General features: G+C 63.2%; 1 protein-coding gene across 2 annotated transcripts in view; it reads left to right on the forward strand.

The window, feature by feature from the left end:
- Nucleotides 1–7441: 7441 nt before the first annotated feature.
- TTLL10 (tubulin tyrosine ligase like 10) overlaps nt 7442–14713 on the forward strand; it is an 18467-nt gene continuing 11195 nt past the window's right edge. Inside the window, exons 1-10 of one of the 2 annotated variants that reach the window (XM_025386451.1) lie at nt 7442–7554; nt 7910–7995; nt 8276–8582; nt 8725–8843; nt 8972–9101; nt 10510–10584; nt 11115–11200; nt 11669–11840; nt 12703–12874; nt 13518–13658. In XM_025386451.1, coding sequence (XP_025242236.1) covers nt 7442–7554; nt 7910–7995; nt 8276–8582; nt 8725–8843; nt 8972–9101; nt 10510–10584; nt 11115–11200; nt 11669–11840; nt 12703–12874; nt 13518–13658 — 1401 coding nt within the window. Of the gene's footprint in view, nt 7555–7909; nt 8096–8275; nt 8583–8724; nt 8844–8971; nt 9102–10509; nt 10585–11114; nt 11201–11668; nt 11841–12702; nt 12875–13517; nt 14438–14713 lie in introns of those variants that run through there. The other variant, XM_025386459.1, reaches the window with a different exon arrangement.

Genomic DNA, 14713 nt, shown 5'->3' on the forward strand with positions numbered 1-14713 from the left:
TCCCTCCCTCCCTCCCTCCCTCCGTCCCTCCCTCCGTCCCTCCCTCCCTCCTTCTTTTGCTCAGGAATCTTCCCTGACTCTTCTGTGGCCAGCTCAGGTTGAGGTTCTGGGGGAAGGGGGAGCCCTTGAGTGGAGACACCTCAGCCTGTGCTGAAGGAAGCTACCGAGGGGGCAGCCGGTGGCCCTAGGGGGCCTCTCTGAGCAGGTGACCCAGAGTCACCTGAGCGTCACAGCAGGAGCGGGGCCTGGGGACAGGATGGAGGCAGCCAGGGACCAGTGAGGAGGGCTTCCTGGTCCAGCCACACCTGCCCCAGTGACAGCCACAGGTTGGTGGTAAAGGGGCCACCTCCCTTCCAGTGGCAGGGCCTGGCCTGCCTGGAGACCCCACCCACTGCCCAGGAGGTGCCGGGCCTCCCCCACTCTGCCTGGCCCTGGGGGCTGCACCCACCTGGACCCACGGCCCCAGACCCCACTGCCCACCCGCCCTGCGCAGGAACCTTGCTGGGGTTACAGGTATCCGTGGCTGCCGCACCACCCAGATTTGGGGAGTAAGAGGTAGAGTTTTCAAGTTTGAATTCAGGGAAGCTGTGAGGGACGAGGTAGTGCCTGGCTGGGGAGCCTGGGGGCTTCTGAGGGCTTGTTGGCAGTGGGGAGTCCTCGGGCCTGGGCGGGGCTCCAGGGAGGGGAGGCTGCAGGGGTTGGGGGACCTGCCCGCTGCACCCCCTCTTTCCCCTGCACACGTGGAAACCCATCCTCCGAGGTGTTTGTCCGGGTCACGTCCTCCAAAGGCTGCTGCGCCACGAAGACAAACACGCGGCTCCCCTCCCAGCCCAGGGGCCGGGGCCCTGCCGTGCTCTGTTCCCGGAAGGGTCAGCTCTGGAGAGTCCTTTCCATCCCCCATCAGCTCCCGTCAGGTCACCTGCCCTGGCCTCAGGAAGGAGGGACACACGTAGGCCCCTTCCCAGAGCCAGAGCTTCCGAACCCGGATCTGCTGCTCCCAGCCTGGAGAGCCACAGGAGCCACTGAAGGGCCCTGTCTCCCCCATCAGGCTGCCCCCACTCCCTGAAGGTCCAGCCACTCAGTCCAGGACCTGCCCCAGCCCCACCTGCCGCCTGACCTGAGGCTCCCAGAGGGCAGAGGGACCTCCTGGGTCTGCTCTGCACCAGGGTCTGGAGGGACCATCCCAAAGCTCGAGCACCAGGCACAAGGTGGGAGTGCGGGGAGGGGCGAGGACACGGTTCCCAGCTGGACAGAACCGGGAAGACAGGTGGGAGATGCACCCCCCGGCCCCACCTCTGAGAGCTCCCTCTTCCTTCCAGGGGCTCCCCAGGGACAGGTGGGGCCCCTTCTTCCCCCACAGCTCAGGCTCCAGGGAGCCCCCCAGGCTGCAGCCCCGGTGTGCGTCGGGGAGGTGATTCCGGAGCAGGCATCACACTCTCGCAAGGTGCCTTCTCCTCCCAGCTGCTGAAAAACCCACGCAGGCAGGCACAACAGACGCTCATGCCCGCCTCTGGAGGCCAGAACTCCAAAGCCACGGGGCAGGCAGGGCTGTACCCCTCTGGGGCTCCAGCGGAGGACCCCGTCTGCCTCCCCAGCCCCTGCCGGCTCAGGCCCATCTCTGCCCCCCGGTCCCACGGCGTCTCCCCCACGTCTGCATCTCCTCTCTCCGCCTCCGTCTCAGGCAGGCAGTGGCCATTGATTCAGAGCCTGCCCAGGGAACCCTGGGCTATCACACCAGAGATCCTGACGTAACCACCTGCAAAGCTCCTTCTTCTCAATAAGATCACATTCGAGGTTTCAGGGCTAGGATGTGGTTGTCTGTTGGGGGCACCACCAGCCCCCTGCAAGGGGACCCGAAGCAGAGGCCCTTGTGACACGCAGAGCTCTGAAGGACACGGATGGGCGGGGGACACGTGGCTGGAGGCTCAGCGTTTGAGGCAGAGGGGATCAGACCATGTCAGGGGTCTTGCCAGGAGCCCAGGACTCCCAGACCTGATATCATTTGGTGTTTTAAAGAGACGGTGAGGGCAGGCGGGCTGCAGTGGCTCACGCCTGTAGTCCCAGCACTTTGGGAGGCGGAGGCGGGCGGATCACCTGAGGTCAGGGGTTCAAGACCAGCCTGACCAACATGGAGAAACCCCGTCTCTAATAAAAATACAAAAATTAGCCGGGCGTGGCAGTGGGCGCCTATTGTCCCAGCTACTCGAGAGGCTGAGGCAGGAGAATGGTGTGAACCCAGGAGGCAGAGCTTGCAGTGAACCGAGATCATGCCACTGTACCAGCCTGGATAACAGAGCGAGATTCTGTCCCAAAAAAAAAAAAAAATTAGCCAGGCACTGTGGCGAGTGTCTGTAATCTCAGCTACTTGGGAGGCTGAGGCAGGAGAATCACTTGATCCTGGGAGGCGGAGGTGGCAGTGAGCTGAGACTGTGCCATTGCAATCCAGCCTGGGCAACAGAGCGAGACTCTGTATATTAAAAAAAACAGGCCGGTCGCGGTGGCTCAAGCCTGTAATCCCAGCACTTTGGGAGGCCGAGGAGGGCAGATCACGAGGTCAGGAGATCAAGACCATCCTGGCTAACACTGTGAAACCCCGTGTCTACTAAAAAATACAAAAAACTAGCTGGGTGAGGTGGCGGCGCCTGTAGTCCCAGCTACCCGGGAGGCTGAGGCAGGAGAATGGCGTGAACTTGGGAGGCGGAGCTTGCAGTGAGCCGAGATTGCGCCACTGCACTCCAGCCTGGGTGACAGAGTGAGACTCCATCTCAAAAAAAAAATACAAAAAACTAGCCGGGCGAGGTGGCGGGCGCCTGTAGTCCCAGCTACTTGGGAGGCTGAGGCAGGAGAATCACTTGATCCTGGGAGGCGGAGGTGGTAGTGAGCTGAGATCCGGCCACTGCACTCCAGCCCGGGCAACAGAGCAAGACTCCGTCTCAAAAAAAAAAAAAAAAAAAAAAAACAGAGAAGGTGAGGGTTAAACAAAGACACACACAGATAGAGAAAGGGCAGCTTTACAGCAACACAGGTACACTGCAAACACCTGCCAGGCGGGGACCAGCTTGATGCCAGAGCCCACCGCTGCCTACGGGCTGGGGTGCCTGTAGGTACGGGTGGGAGGGGCCTGGGCCGTAGGGCTTCATGATGGCCCTTGTTCCCGCAGAAGGTAATCGTGATGTTCTTGGAGTTTTTCCCAGCAGAGTGTGATCAAGTCAGGTCGGGTGGGCTGTCCCTCACGGCCCAAACCCCCACTGAACGCTTCACTTTCGCCGAGGTCTGTGACACGGCGAGGGCTTACAGAATGGTGCAGTTTGGACGGACAGATGTGAGTCCCCCTCTGTGGGGCACTGACTTCTCTGAGCCCCCGGTTCCTGTTTGCAGAGGAGGGCACAGCAGCACCTCGTCCTGGACTGTGGAGAGAGAACAGGGACGAGGAGGGCATGACAGCACCTCGTCTTGGACTGTGGAGAGAGAACAGGGACCTGACCGCCTGAAGCACAGAGAATGCTCAGCATCGGCAGCTGGGTATTCGGCAAACATGGCCAGGGTGCACGGGGAGCCTGGCCCGGGCCAGGTCCTGGAGTTCGGAGCATGGGTGGGGCCTGAGAGACGGCTCAGGGACCATCTGGGAGGGCCGGGTGGAGGGGCTCAGGCCCCGGGGCTCAGGCCCAGCAGTGACTGCCCATGAGACCCCTTCTCCAGCCTCCAGCCCCCAGCCCTGCTTCCCAGGCTGGCCCCGCCCCCAGCAGCCCCTCCCAGTCCTCGAAAACCCTTGCTCACCTCTGGGCTCTGGCTTCGTGGTGGTTGCCAGGAGACGGTTGCCACGGTGGTTGCCAGGAGACGGTTGCCAGGTCACCACTGTTGCTTCCTGGCCCAGGCTCCCAGGACATTGTGGGCTGGGCAGGTAAGGGCGCCCGTGGCCATCTGCCGGGGTCCAGTGGGCTCGGCCCCGCCCTCCTATGCCCTGCCTGCGGGTCCCCTCGGGAGGCTGCCCAGGAGAGGAGGCTGGGGAGGGGACCGGACAGGGATCGGGTAGGGTGGGGCCAGGCTGAGCCTGCTCTGCGGAGGCCACACTCGGGTCCCAGACCCAGCGCCACCATGCGAGAGGCTCGGGCCCAGGCCAGGCCAGGGAACCGTGTGTGTACTGGGCGGGGTGGGAGGGCAGGGCAGCCCTGGGACGAGCTCTGTGGCCTGGGACCAGGTCTGCTTCCCCAGAGCAAGCCCTGGACGGACGACTGCTTGAGACCACAGGGCGTGCATCCCCAGACAGTGGCTCTGGCCGGGAGGCACCGGTTCTTCGAACAATGTCAGTACCTGCCTGGGGCCCCAGGTGGCCAAGCTTAGATTCTTGGGGGGAGCTCGCAGCAGGACACCAACGTGTGGTCGCTTTTTGGGCGATTTCTTCAGGTTTAAAAGTCTCCTCTGTTCATCCTACCGGGGTGCAGTCTCCTGCCGATCTTTTCATCTCACCAGGTAAAAAGCTTATTTTACAATTTATCGTAAGGTCGTGAGCTGAGTTTCCACGCCGCCTTTACACCGTGTCCCCATCGAGGGGCGTCACGACCATCCTGCACCCTGGGCGCCGCCGGCTTCCCGAGTCCCACCGCCATACAGGGCGCGTCGGTCAGCATCTCGGAGTGAGACACTTTCTTTCCGGATTCAGAGTCGCGTCCGTCAGAGACTCCAAAACGCGTTTACTAGACGGACAGGCGTGTGGAGCCAGCAGCTTCTGACGCTCGTGAGGCTGCGTCCCACCTGTGTTCTGGCCCCGGGTTCACCACACAAAGTGGGCAGCCGCTTAAGAAACCTTTAATTTCAGGCCGGGGTGTCGGCTCACACCTGAAATCCCAGCACTTTGGGAGGCCGAGGTGGGCGGATCACGAGGTTAGGAGCTTGAGACCAGCCTGGCCAACATGGAGAAATCCTGTCTCTACTAAAAATAAAAAAATTAGCCGGGCGTGGTGGTGGGCGCCTGTAGTCCCAGATACTCGGGAGGCTGAGACAAGAGAATCGTTTGAACCTGGGAGGTGGAGGTTACAGTGAGCCGCGATCACGCCACTGCACTCCTTGACTTAATTTCCTTGACTTAAATCCCAACCCTGGTGTTGCATTTTTAATTCCCATCGGCTCTTTTGTATTCTCTATGCCTTTGCTTTAAAAGCATGCGGCTCTCTGAGGGGTCCTGTCTCCACCACCCCCGCCTTCTCCAGGTGGGGCTTGTTTCCGTTTCTCCCCTTTCCTCTTCCTCTGTGTGTGTCTGTGTGTCTGTGTGTGTGTCAGCGTGTGTGTGTGGGTGCCTTGTGTGCATGTGTGTGTAGACGTGTCTGTGTGTGCATGTGTGTGTAGACGTGTGTCTGTGTGTAAGTGTGCTTGTGCACGTGTGTAGATGGGTCTGTGTCTGTGCATGTGTGTGTAGGTGTGTGTGCATCTGTGCGTGTGTGTAGACATGTCTGTGTGTGTGTAGGTGTGTGTAGAGGTATCTGTGTGTATACACCTGTGTCTGTGTGTAGGTGTGTGTGTAGGTGTGTGTGTCTGTGTGTAGACGTGTCTGTGTGTGTGTGCGTGTGTAGACCTGTGTGTCTGTGTAGACTTGTCTGTGCATGTGTGTGTAGACGTGTCTGTGTGTCTGTGTGTAGGTCTGTGCCTGTGTGTAGGTGTGTCTGTGTAGATGTGTCTGTGTGCGTGTGTGTGTAGACCTGTGTGTCTGTATGTAGGTGCGTGTGTCTGTGTGTGTGTGTAGACCTGTGTGTGTGTGTGTAGGTGTGTCTGTGTAGACGTGTGTGTAGACATGTCTGTGCGTGTGTGTGTGTGTGTAGACCTGTCATTCTCGTTCACACCTGAGAGTCCCTCTGATGATGCTGTCGGGACTGGGCAGCCGCTTTGGTTGTGAGTCAGAACTTTAGAGGATCCCCTTCCCCAGCAGGACTCCTGGGTGCTGAGAACCCATGAGAAGGAGCTGAGGTCTCCCATTGAAGGCAGAGTATCGTACGCACGTGCCTGTTCCATGTCAGCGCAGGGTCCAGCCTCCTCCAAAAGTCCTCCTGTTCTGAGTGGGGAGGGGTCTCAGGGCTCCCAACTTCTTCCATTCTTGCCCAGCCCACCCTAGGAAGAGGGCGTGAGGCTCTCCCGGCCACAGGTGCGGGGCCCAGCCTGTGTTCTGCTCCTTCCCCAGGACGGGCCCCAGTGGCCCCACCCAGCTGGGTCATCGTGCGAATGGCTGCCTCGGTTTACCCGCCTTCCCCTGCCCGTGGGCTTCCTCGTTGTCTCCTTCCCTCCTGTCACTCAGGTGGGGCAGGGAGGGGCAGACACAAAGGCCTCGTGCGGCCGAGAGCGGTGCCGCCATCTCTGCAGGTCAGGTCAGCCGCAGGGGCTGCCTTTGGAGAGCTCTGCCCCCAGCCTGGAGCTTCAGGCCTGCTCCAGCCTTCTCTAGCCTCAGAGCCTCCACTGCCGTGTGCTCCCCTGTCTCCTGGGCGAGTTCCTTCAAACCCTTGAAAGTCCTCACCTAAGCCACGTGCGGTGGCTCACACCTGTAGTCCCAGCACTTTTGGAGGCCGAGGCGGGTGGATCATCTGAAGTCAGAAGTTTGAGACCAGCCTGACCAACATGGAGAAACCCTGTCTCTACTAAAAATACAAAAAATTAGCCGGGCGTGGTGGCGGGCGCCTGTAGTCCCAGCAACCCGGGAGGCTGAGGCAGGAGAATCGCTTGAACCCGGGAGGAAGAGGTTGCAGTGAGCCGAGATCGCGCCATTGCACTCCAGCCTGGGAGAGCGAGACTCCGCCTCAAACAAAAAAAAAGGCCTCAGCTCCCAAGCAGCCCCAAGATAGCTTTGTTTGCTGGAGACAGCAGTAGCAGGATCTGTCAAGGAACTGGCTGAAAATTCCTGAGATGTTCTTGAGTCACAACACAGGAAGGTGCTGGGGACAGTGTCCTGGGGGTCGAGCCTGGCGCCCGGGGGCGGCCGCAGAGGAACCCGGATGGCAGGTACCAGGTGGCTGCACACAGCCCACAACTGGCCTCTGGGATCAGCAGCGGAGACAGAGGAGACCCCTGCTCGGGCCAGGGAGTCCTCCCACCCTCCACTCTTTAGGCAGGCGCCTCACCCGGCAGGCCTGACGCTGTCCTTCCTTCCAGCTGGCACCCAGGCCGAGCTCGCCCACGCCCGAGGAGCAGCTCTGGCCGGGGAGGACTCGCCCGGCAGAGACAGGGTGCAGAGACAGCCTCGGCCCCCCACGGCGCCAAGCCCCACGGCTGCCACGGAGGCAGGAGCCAGCCACCTACACAGGCTCAAGTCCACGGCCCTGGGAGGCGCCCTTTCCTGGGCAGGGTGGGCCTGACTGCTTGCTCCATCCAAGTGCTGGGGCCTCGGGCTGCCCGAAGTTCCCACAGGAGGGTCAAAGCAGCATCTTCCCTGCAGGGCCCTCGGCCTGGCGCCCCCCGGCCAATGGCCCACAGCCGCACCCGGTTCGTCCATCGCCGGGGACCGCCCACTCGGACCCAAGCCGGCTCCAAGAGGGGCAAGAGACCAAGGATCCAGCGGCAGCCTCGGGCTCGAGTCCCAGGTGAGTAGAGCAGCCCTGAGTGGCCTCCTTCCTCTCCAAAGCCGAGGCCTCCCTGGGACGGACTTCCATCCCCAAGGAAGTCAGTCGGTCTCATGGGGCAGGGGCAGGACCCACACACGGCCACGCCCTGCTGCTCCGAGAAAAGGCCCAGCTGTGGGCGCCCGGCTCTACAGGCACAGAGGGGAGATGCGCGCTCCGCGGCCCAGGGTTCTGCCTGGCTGGCACCACCCCCATGGGCAGCCGCTGGGCAGCATTGCCTGTTCCCAGAAGGGCAGCCCCTCATCTCCCCTGCCTGACAATGGCCCCTTGGGTCACCCGTGACATCATCATGGACATTGTGACCCCTGCCCTCCTGGGACCATCCCTGTGTCACGTCTGCACCCAGCACTGGCCTCACAGCCTGGCCCCTGCCCTGCACCAGGCCACTGCCCTGTTGGTGAGGAGGGTGGGGGGGCGACCTCCCTGCCCCCTGCTCCGAGCTCCCCACCCTGGCAGGAAGGCTGGCCCTGGAGGGTGGTCGCAGCCCCTCCCCAGGTGTAAGCAGTCCCTAGGCTGCCTGGTTGGGTCGGAGCTCGGGCTGAACTTGAGCCCCAAATGGGCCAGGGGGGTTGTCCAGGGTCTTGGAGAAATGGGCTGGGAGCGAACTGACTGAGCCATGTCTGGGCTGAGTGGACAGCTCCCGTAGCCACCTGGGTGGGACCCCACCCCGTTCACAGGCCCAGCCCATGAGAGGCCAATGGGAAGCAGCCAGGAGGAGGGACTCCCGTGTCAGCCAAGCCAGCCAGACCATGACACAGGTGGGCACGGTGGGCCGGACCTGGAGGGGGCAGGAAGAGTCTCCGCCACGCCCGGACCCCCTGGGCTCCAGACCAGCCACCCGCCTGCAGACTCGGATGACACTGATGCCACCGGGCCCCCAGCTGCCCTCCTGGAGGGGCTCCTGCTGGGGGATGGGAAGCCATCGCCCCACAGCACGCGGCCGGGACCCTTCTTCTACATCGGAGGCAACAACGGGGCTGCGATGTGAGTAGGGGCCCTGGGCGGTCCTGTCCCGCTGAATGCCCACCGCCTGCTCCCAGGGCCCAGCCCGGCCTCCGCTGGCCGCCCGCCGGCCCCACCCCCTCACCGGGGCCCCCAGGTCACCCCCACCCCGGCCCCCCTGCAGCATCAGCTCCTACTGCAAAAGCAAGGGCTGGCGGCGCATCCAGGACAGCCGCCGGGAGGACTACGTGCTGAAGTGGTGTGAGGTCAAGAGCCGAGACAGCTACGGCAGCTTCCGGGAAGGTAGCGGGAGCCGGCGCCACGGGGGGCAGCCTGCAGGGGCCTCCTGGGCCGGAGCACAGGGCAGACTGGAGGAGTGGGGACCGAGGTCCTGCACGCCCTCCACACGTGCCCTGGACTCTGACCTCCAGGAGAGCAGCTGCTGTACCAGCTTCCCAACAACAAGCTCCTCACCACCAAGATCGGGCTGCTCAGCACCCTTCGGGGGCAGGCGTGGGCCATGAGCAAGGCCAGCAAGGCGCCGGGGGGGACCCAGGCCAGGTGAGTCTGCCCCTGCCCCTGCGCCTGCCCCGTCCCTGCCCCTGCCCCTGCCCCTGCGCCTGCCCCGTCCCTGCCCCTGCCCCTGCGCCTGCCCTGTCCCTGCCCCTGCCCCTGCCCCCACCCGTGCACCTGCCCCTGGTCCTGCCTCCGCCCCTGCCCATCCCTGCCCCTGCCCGTCCCTGCCCTTGCTCCTGCACCCGCCCTTGCCCCTACCCCCGCACCTGCCCCTGCCCGTCCCTGCCCCTGCCCTGTCCCTGCCTCTGCCCTGTCCCCGCCCCCGCCCCTGCCCCATCCCTGTCCCTGACCCTGCCCCTGCCCCATCCCTGCCCCATCCCTGCCCTTGCCCCTGCCCCTGCACCCACCCCTGCACCCGCCCTTGCCCCTGCCCCTGCCCACCTGGGCTCCCAGGCTGGCCCTAGCCCCCACCCGTCAGCACCCTGAATCCACCTTCCACCTGTCATTTAGAGGGCCAAACGCCCATCCCATAAACCCAGCCTCTTCCCGGCGGCTAAACAGGGAAGATCCCACACGTCCCCAGCCCACTGGGCCTGACACCACCCACTTGTCCATCTCACAGACCCACCCAGCTACAACCCACCTGTCACGTGCCTTCACCCCAAACACTCGTCCATCCAAAATCCCACACCGTGCCACCGTCACCCGTGGGTGCCCTGAGTGAGGCCGCCCATCGCTCACCCAAGTCTGGGCCATCCATCCCAGCGACTTCGTCCTGCTGCTCCCAGCCCCGCCCACTGCCCTTCTATGGACCCACCCATCCCTCCCCACTTCATTGGCCCAGACATTTTTGCACCAAGCACCTGCCCAGCTAACCACAGCTGCCTCCATCTGCACCCCCCGCCCCCGGTTACCCATGACGCCAGCCTTACACCACATCCAGCGTCCACTTCCAGCCTAGAGCAACACAGCTGTTTCCCCTAGGCACCGCGGTCCACCCAGTCGCCTCCTTCCATCAAAACTCACGTGTCCAGCCGGGCGTGGTGGCTCACGCCTGTAATCCCAGCACTGTGGGAGGCCGAGGCAGGTGGATCATGAGGTCAGGATATCGAGACCATCCTGGCCAACATGGTGAAACCCTGTCTCTACTAAAAATACAAAAAAACTAGCCGGGCGTGGTGGCGGGCGCCTATAGTCCCAGCTACTCGGGAGGCTGAGGCGGGAGAATGGCGTGAACCTGGGAGGCGGAGCTTGCAGTGAGCTGAGATTGTGCCACTGCACTCCAGCCTGGGCGACAGAGGCAGACTCCGTCTCAATAAAAAAAAAAAAAAAAAAACTAAAAACCCTCACGTGTCCACCCACTCACCACCCGTGCCCCATCCCCCAGTCCCCACCCACTCCAAGCACCATGAGCTGGCCCCTCGGCCCAGGCCCTCTGTCCCCTGGGCTGCAGGCTGGGAAAGGACGCCGCAGCACCCACCCTGGAGGACCTCCCGTGGACAAGCCCAGGACACCTCAGGCCACAGAGGTAGACTCACTTAGCCCAGCTGGGAGGGGCCCTTCAGACCGAAGTTCAGACCTAAACCTGGTGTAGTCTGAAAAGGAGAAAGCGGGGAGGGGGTCCCACACAAAGGAAAACCACGAGCTAGAGTCAGAGGCTCAGCCCGGCCAGGCAGAGACCCATGCTGGCCGTCCGGTGAATGCAGAGCTGGGTGGGGCCGGGGCTCCCCCATCCCAGCCGTGAGGACGCTGCCACGAGCTGGTGTCTCATAAATGGCTGAGATGGTGCCAGCCGGGAGGGCAACCATGAGGGAAAAAGCAGCCAGCGGGTGGGTCCCAGGTGGGGGTCGGCAGCCGGAAGGACGCGGCCAGCAGCACAGCCCGTGGGGGGGCCTGCAAAGGGGCAGGAAACGCAAAGTCCCCACAAGGAGAAGGGCCACGGACGCCAGGTGCCAGTGCCTTCGCTCCCTCCCGCCGGGCCACAGACTGGGCCTCAGACGGCCCACCATCCTGGGGCGAAGGGACAGCAGCTCATCCTCCTGCCTCCCTGCCCTGCAGGGTCCTGAGAATGGAGGAGTTTTTCCCAGAGACCTACCGCCTGGACCTCAAGCACGAGAGAGAGGCTTTTTTCACCCTGTTTGACGGTGAGAGGCTGCTGGCGGGACACCAGGCTGGCCCTGGGGAGACAGGGTCAGGGCTGGACCAAGGTGGGGGCTGGTGAGGGCAGGGCTGGGTCTGGAGGGGCTGCGTGGGGCTGGAGGGGCTGCGTGGGGCTGGAACCAGACGAGGTGGTCAGGAAGGGGCCAGGGCTGGGCCCGGTCCGGGTGGGGGCTGAGGTGCTGGAAAGGGGAGGGAATGGCCTTCGTGGAGGTTGGGGTATGAGGGCACTGGGGCCAGGGCTGGAGCTTGGTCCTGGGGGGCGTGGTCGAGGCACGGGCAGGAGCCGGGGCCTGGCGTGTGGTTAGCGCAGGGCCAGGGCTGGAGTCGGGCCTAGGGTCGCAGCCGGGAGAAGAGGGTCCTGGCCGAGCCTTAGGAGGACTGGGGGGGCGTGGCCGGGCTGGGGGCGGGGCTGGGGGTGGGCGGGGCCAGGGCTCAGGCGACCTGCTCTGCAGAAACCCAGATGTGGATCTGCAAGCCCACGGCCTCCAACCAGGGCAAAGGCATCTTCCTGCTCCGGAACCAGGAGGAAGTTGCCGCCCTGCAGGCCAAGACCCGCAGCGCGGACGACGACCCCATCCACCATAAGTCGCCGTTCCGGGGGCCTCAGGCGCGGGTGGTGCAGAGGTGCGGCCGCAGGTGCCCAGAGCGGGGAGGGTCTGGGGGGCTGACCCGGGCCCTACTGGTGCGGTCAGCAGGGCCGCCGAGGAGCCCTTGGCCGTGGAAGGCAGCCGCACCACCAGCCCCTGTGCAGACCGCAGCCGGGCCCCGCGTAGTCAGCAGAGGGGAGGGGTCACACCAGGCCGGGGTCACAGACACAGGATCCAGGATCGAGGGGTTGGTCAGTTTGTCCTTCAGCTGGGGCCCCCTCTGTCCTGCAGGTGGCCTGGCCTGGGTGGCCTCCCGGCTGCCAGCCCCCTACTCCCCAGCCCAGTCAGCAGCTGCAGCCTGCAGGCCTATGGCCAAGCTGGCCACTCCTTCCCAGGGTCGGAGGCTTCCTCTGGAAAGCCCTGTGGCTGCAGGAGGCTCACCCCGGCCCTTGGAGAGCTTCGCTCTGGCCACAGCTGCCGTCCACTGTCCCCAGCTTCCATCGGCTCCTCCTTCACGTCCCTCCACCTGGCGCGCTCTCTCCACCTGGCGCACCCCCTCTGCCTAGCGCGCCCCCCTACACACTGCCTGGGACCCCCCGGCCGCCCGCCTGGCATGCTCCTTCCCTTTCTCTCCAAAGCCACTTCATGCCCTCCTCCTCCAGGCAGCCCTCCAGGCTCCTACTGCGGTTATGCCCTGGGGCACCGATCAGGGTGCCAGGCCCTTCCTTCCAATTCCCCTGACATATTCCGGCCCAGAAAGGCCCCCTTTCCCTGGAGGTCACACCTGGGTCAGAGGCGGGACGCTGAGGAAATGGCCCAGGCCTGGGGTGGGGTGTGAGGGGACGCAGGACAGGCCAGCCCCGCGGCTCAGCCCAGCAGCCCCGATGTGGTGCCCCCAGGTATATCCAGAACCCCCTGCTGCTGGATGGGAGGAAGTTTGACGTGCGCTCCTACCTGCTCATCGCCTGCACCACACCCTACATGATCTTCTTCAGCCACGGCTATGCCCGCCTCACCCTCAGCCTCTACGACCCCCATTCCAGCGACCTCAGCGGCCACCTGACCAACCAGGTAAGAGTCCGCCGTAGGTGAGGGCCCTCCCTGTGGCCTTGGGATGAGATTAGAGGGAGGTTCTCACTGCTAGGGGATGCAGAGGGGGTGCGGCTGCAGATGGAGGGGGCCCAGGCCTAGAAGTAGCCTGGGCTGCCCCCTGCCGGCAGTCAGCACTGCCTCTCACCTCCCTCGTTTGCGCACAGCAGAAGGGCGTGACAGGGACCCCGCTAGCTGGGGAAAGGGCTCAGAGCCCTGCACCCCCCAGTGCACAGCCTGGCTCCCAAGCTGCAGCTGGGGTTTCTGAGGATGGCGTCTGGGTGGGCGTGGGAACCAAGGGGATTCTGAGGCCGTCAGAGGAGGGGCCCAGTGGGCAGAGGTCTCTGGGGAAGGGCCTTCATGAGAGAGTCCAGGTAGGGGCCTTCTGTGAGGATCTGCCTTCTGTGAGGATCTGCGGGGTCTTCACAGCTGAAGGGGGGTCTCAGCAGACGAAGGTGTTTGTGGGAGGGTCTCTGCAGGCAGGTCACGGTGGGGCTGAGGGAGGCTCTCAGGGAACCCCCAGGGAACAGGCCCTCTAGGTTAGGGGAAGTTCTCCTGGGGACCCCCATGAGGGCAGGTGCCCTGGACACTCTGGGAGCCAGTCTCCAGGCGCCGTCTGCCCCAGTTCATGCAGAAGAAGAGCCCGCTGTACGTGCTGCTGAAGGAGGACACGGTGTGGAGCATGGAGCGCCTCAACCGACACATCAACACCACGTTCTGGAAAGCCCGGGGCCTCCCCAAGGACTGGGTCTTCACCACCCTCACGGTGGGTGCACTGTGCCCTCCAGCCCGGGGTGAGACCCCTCGGGGCGGGGGGCATAGCCAGGCTGGGCACCAGGCACACAGATGTCCCTGGCGTGCATGGGCGGCTGCGCTAAAGCGTGACCTGACCGTGTGGAACCAAACCCTTCCAGTGTCTCCACTCCCTTAGCTGGTAGCGCCTGTCCCCAGCAGCCAGCAAAGGCCCAGACGGAAAGCCCAGCCGGGGGTCTGTCTGCACGGGTCCCTCTGAGCAGCCTCCCTGCAGGGTCAGGGGACAGCTCGGCTTCAGTGGCAGCCACCGTGTGAAGAGTCTTTGTTCCTTTCAGATCCTCCACTTGGCAGGGCAGGGCCGACAGCAGCCCCGGGACCAGGTGTCCTGGAGCAGCAGCAGCCCGTGCAGGTTCCTTTCCGTGGGGTACCTCCGTGCAGGCCGGACTCTCCTAGCTAAGGGCCATGTGCCGTGGGGTGTCCTAATTTTGCAGGGTTCCTTTCCGTGGGGTACCTGTGGGGTACTTAAAACAACCCTGGCAGCAAAGGCCCTTGAGCAGCATGGTGTGAAGCTGGGATTAAAACGGGGCTTGGCCGAAGGACTCCTTATCTGTCTTGGTCACCTCGGCCAGGCCCCGGAAGCGGCAGCCAGGGACGGTCCTTCCTCACCCACAGGCGCATGTCACTGTGGCTGGGACGGCGGCACTCAGAGGAGCCTCCAGTTACTTTCCTCACATCTCCCAAATTCCCTCTTAATTGTGATAATTCACAGAACACAAAATTCACCATTTTAAAGTATGCAGTTCAGTAGTTTTTAGTATTTCAAAAGTTGTGCAGTTACCACCACCAATTCCAGAACATTTCATCACCCCAAAAAAGAAACACTGTACTAACAAGCTATCACAGCTACGTTGCTGGCCAGTCCCGGCCGCCGCTGATGGACCTTCTGTCTCTCCTGTCTCCTTTCTCTTAGCGTGGCGCTTTCAGAGTTCATCCACAAAGTCCACGTATCCTTTTCTTTCCTTTCCTTTTCTTTTCTTTTTTTTTTTTTTTTTTTTTTTTTTTTTTTGA

The sequence above is a fragment of the Theropithecus gelada genome, chromosome 1 (genome assembly GCF_003255815.1).
Source record: "Theropithecus gelada isolate Dixy chromosome 1, Tgel_1.0, whole genome shotgun sequence".
Lineage (NCBI taxonomy): Eukaryota > Metazoa > Chordata > Mammalia > Primates > Cercopithecidae > Theropithecus > Theropithecus gelada.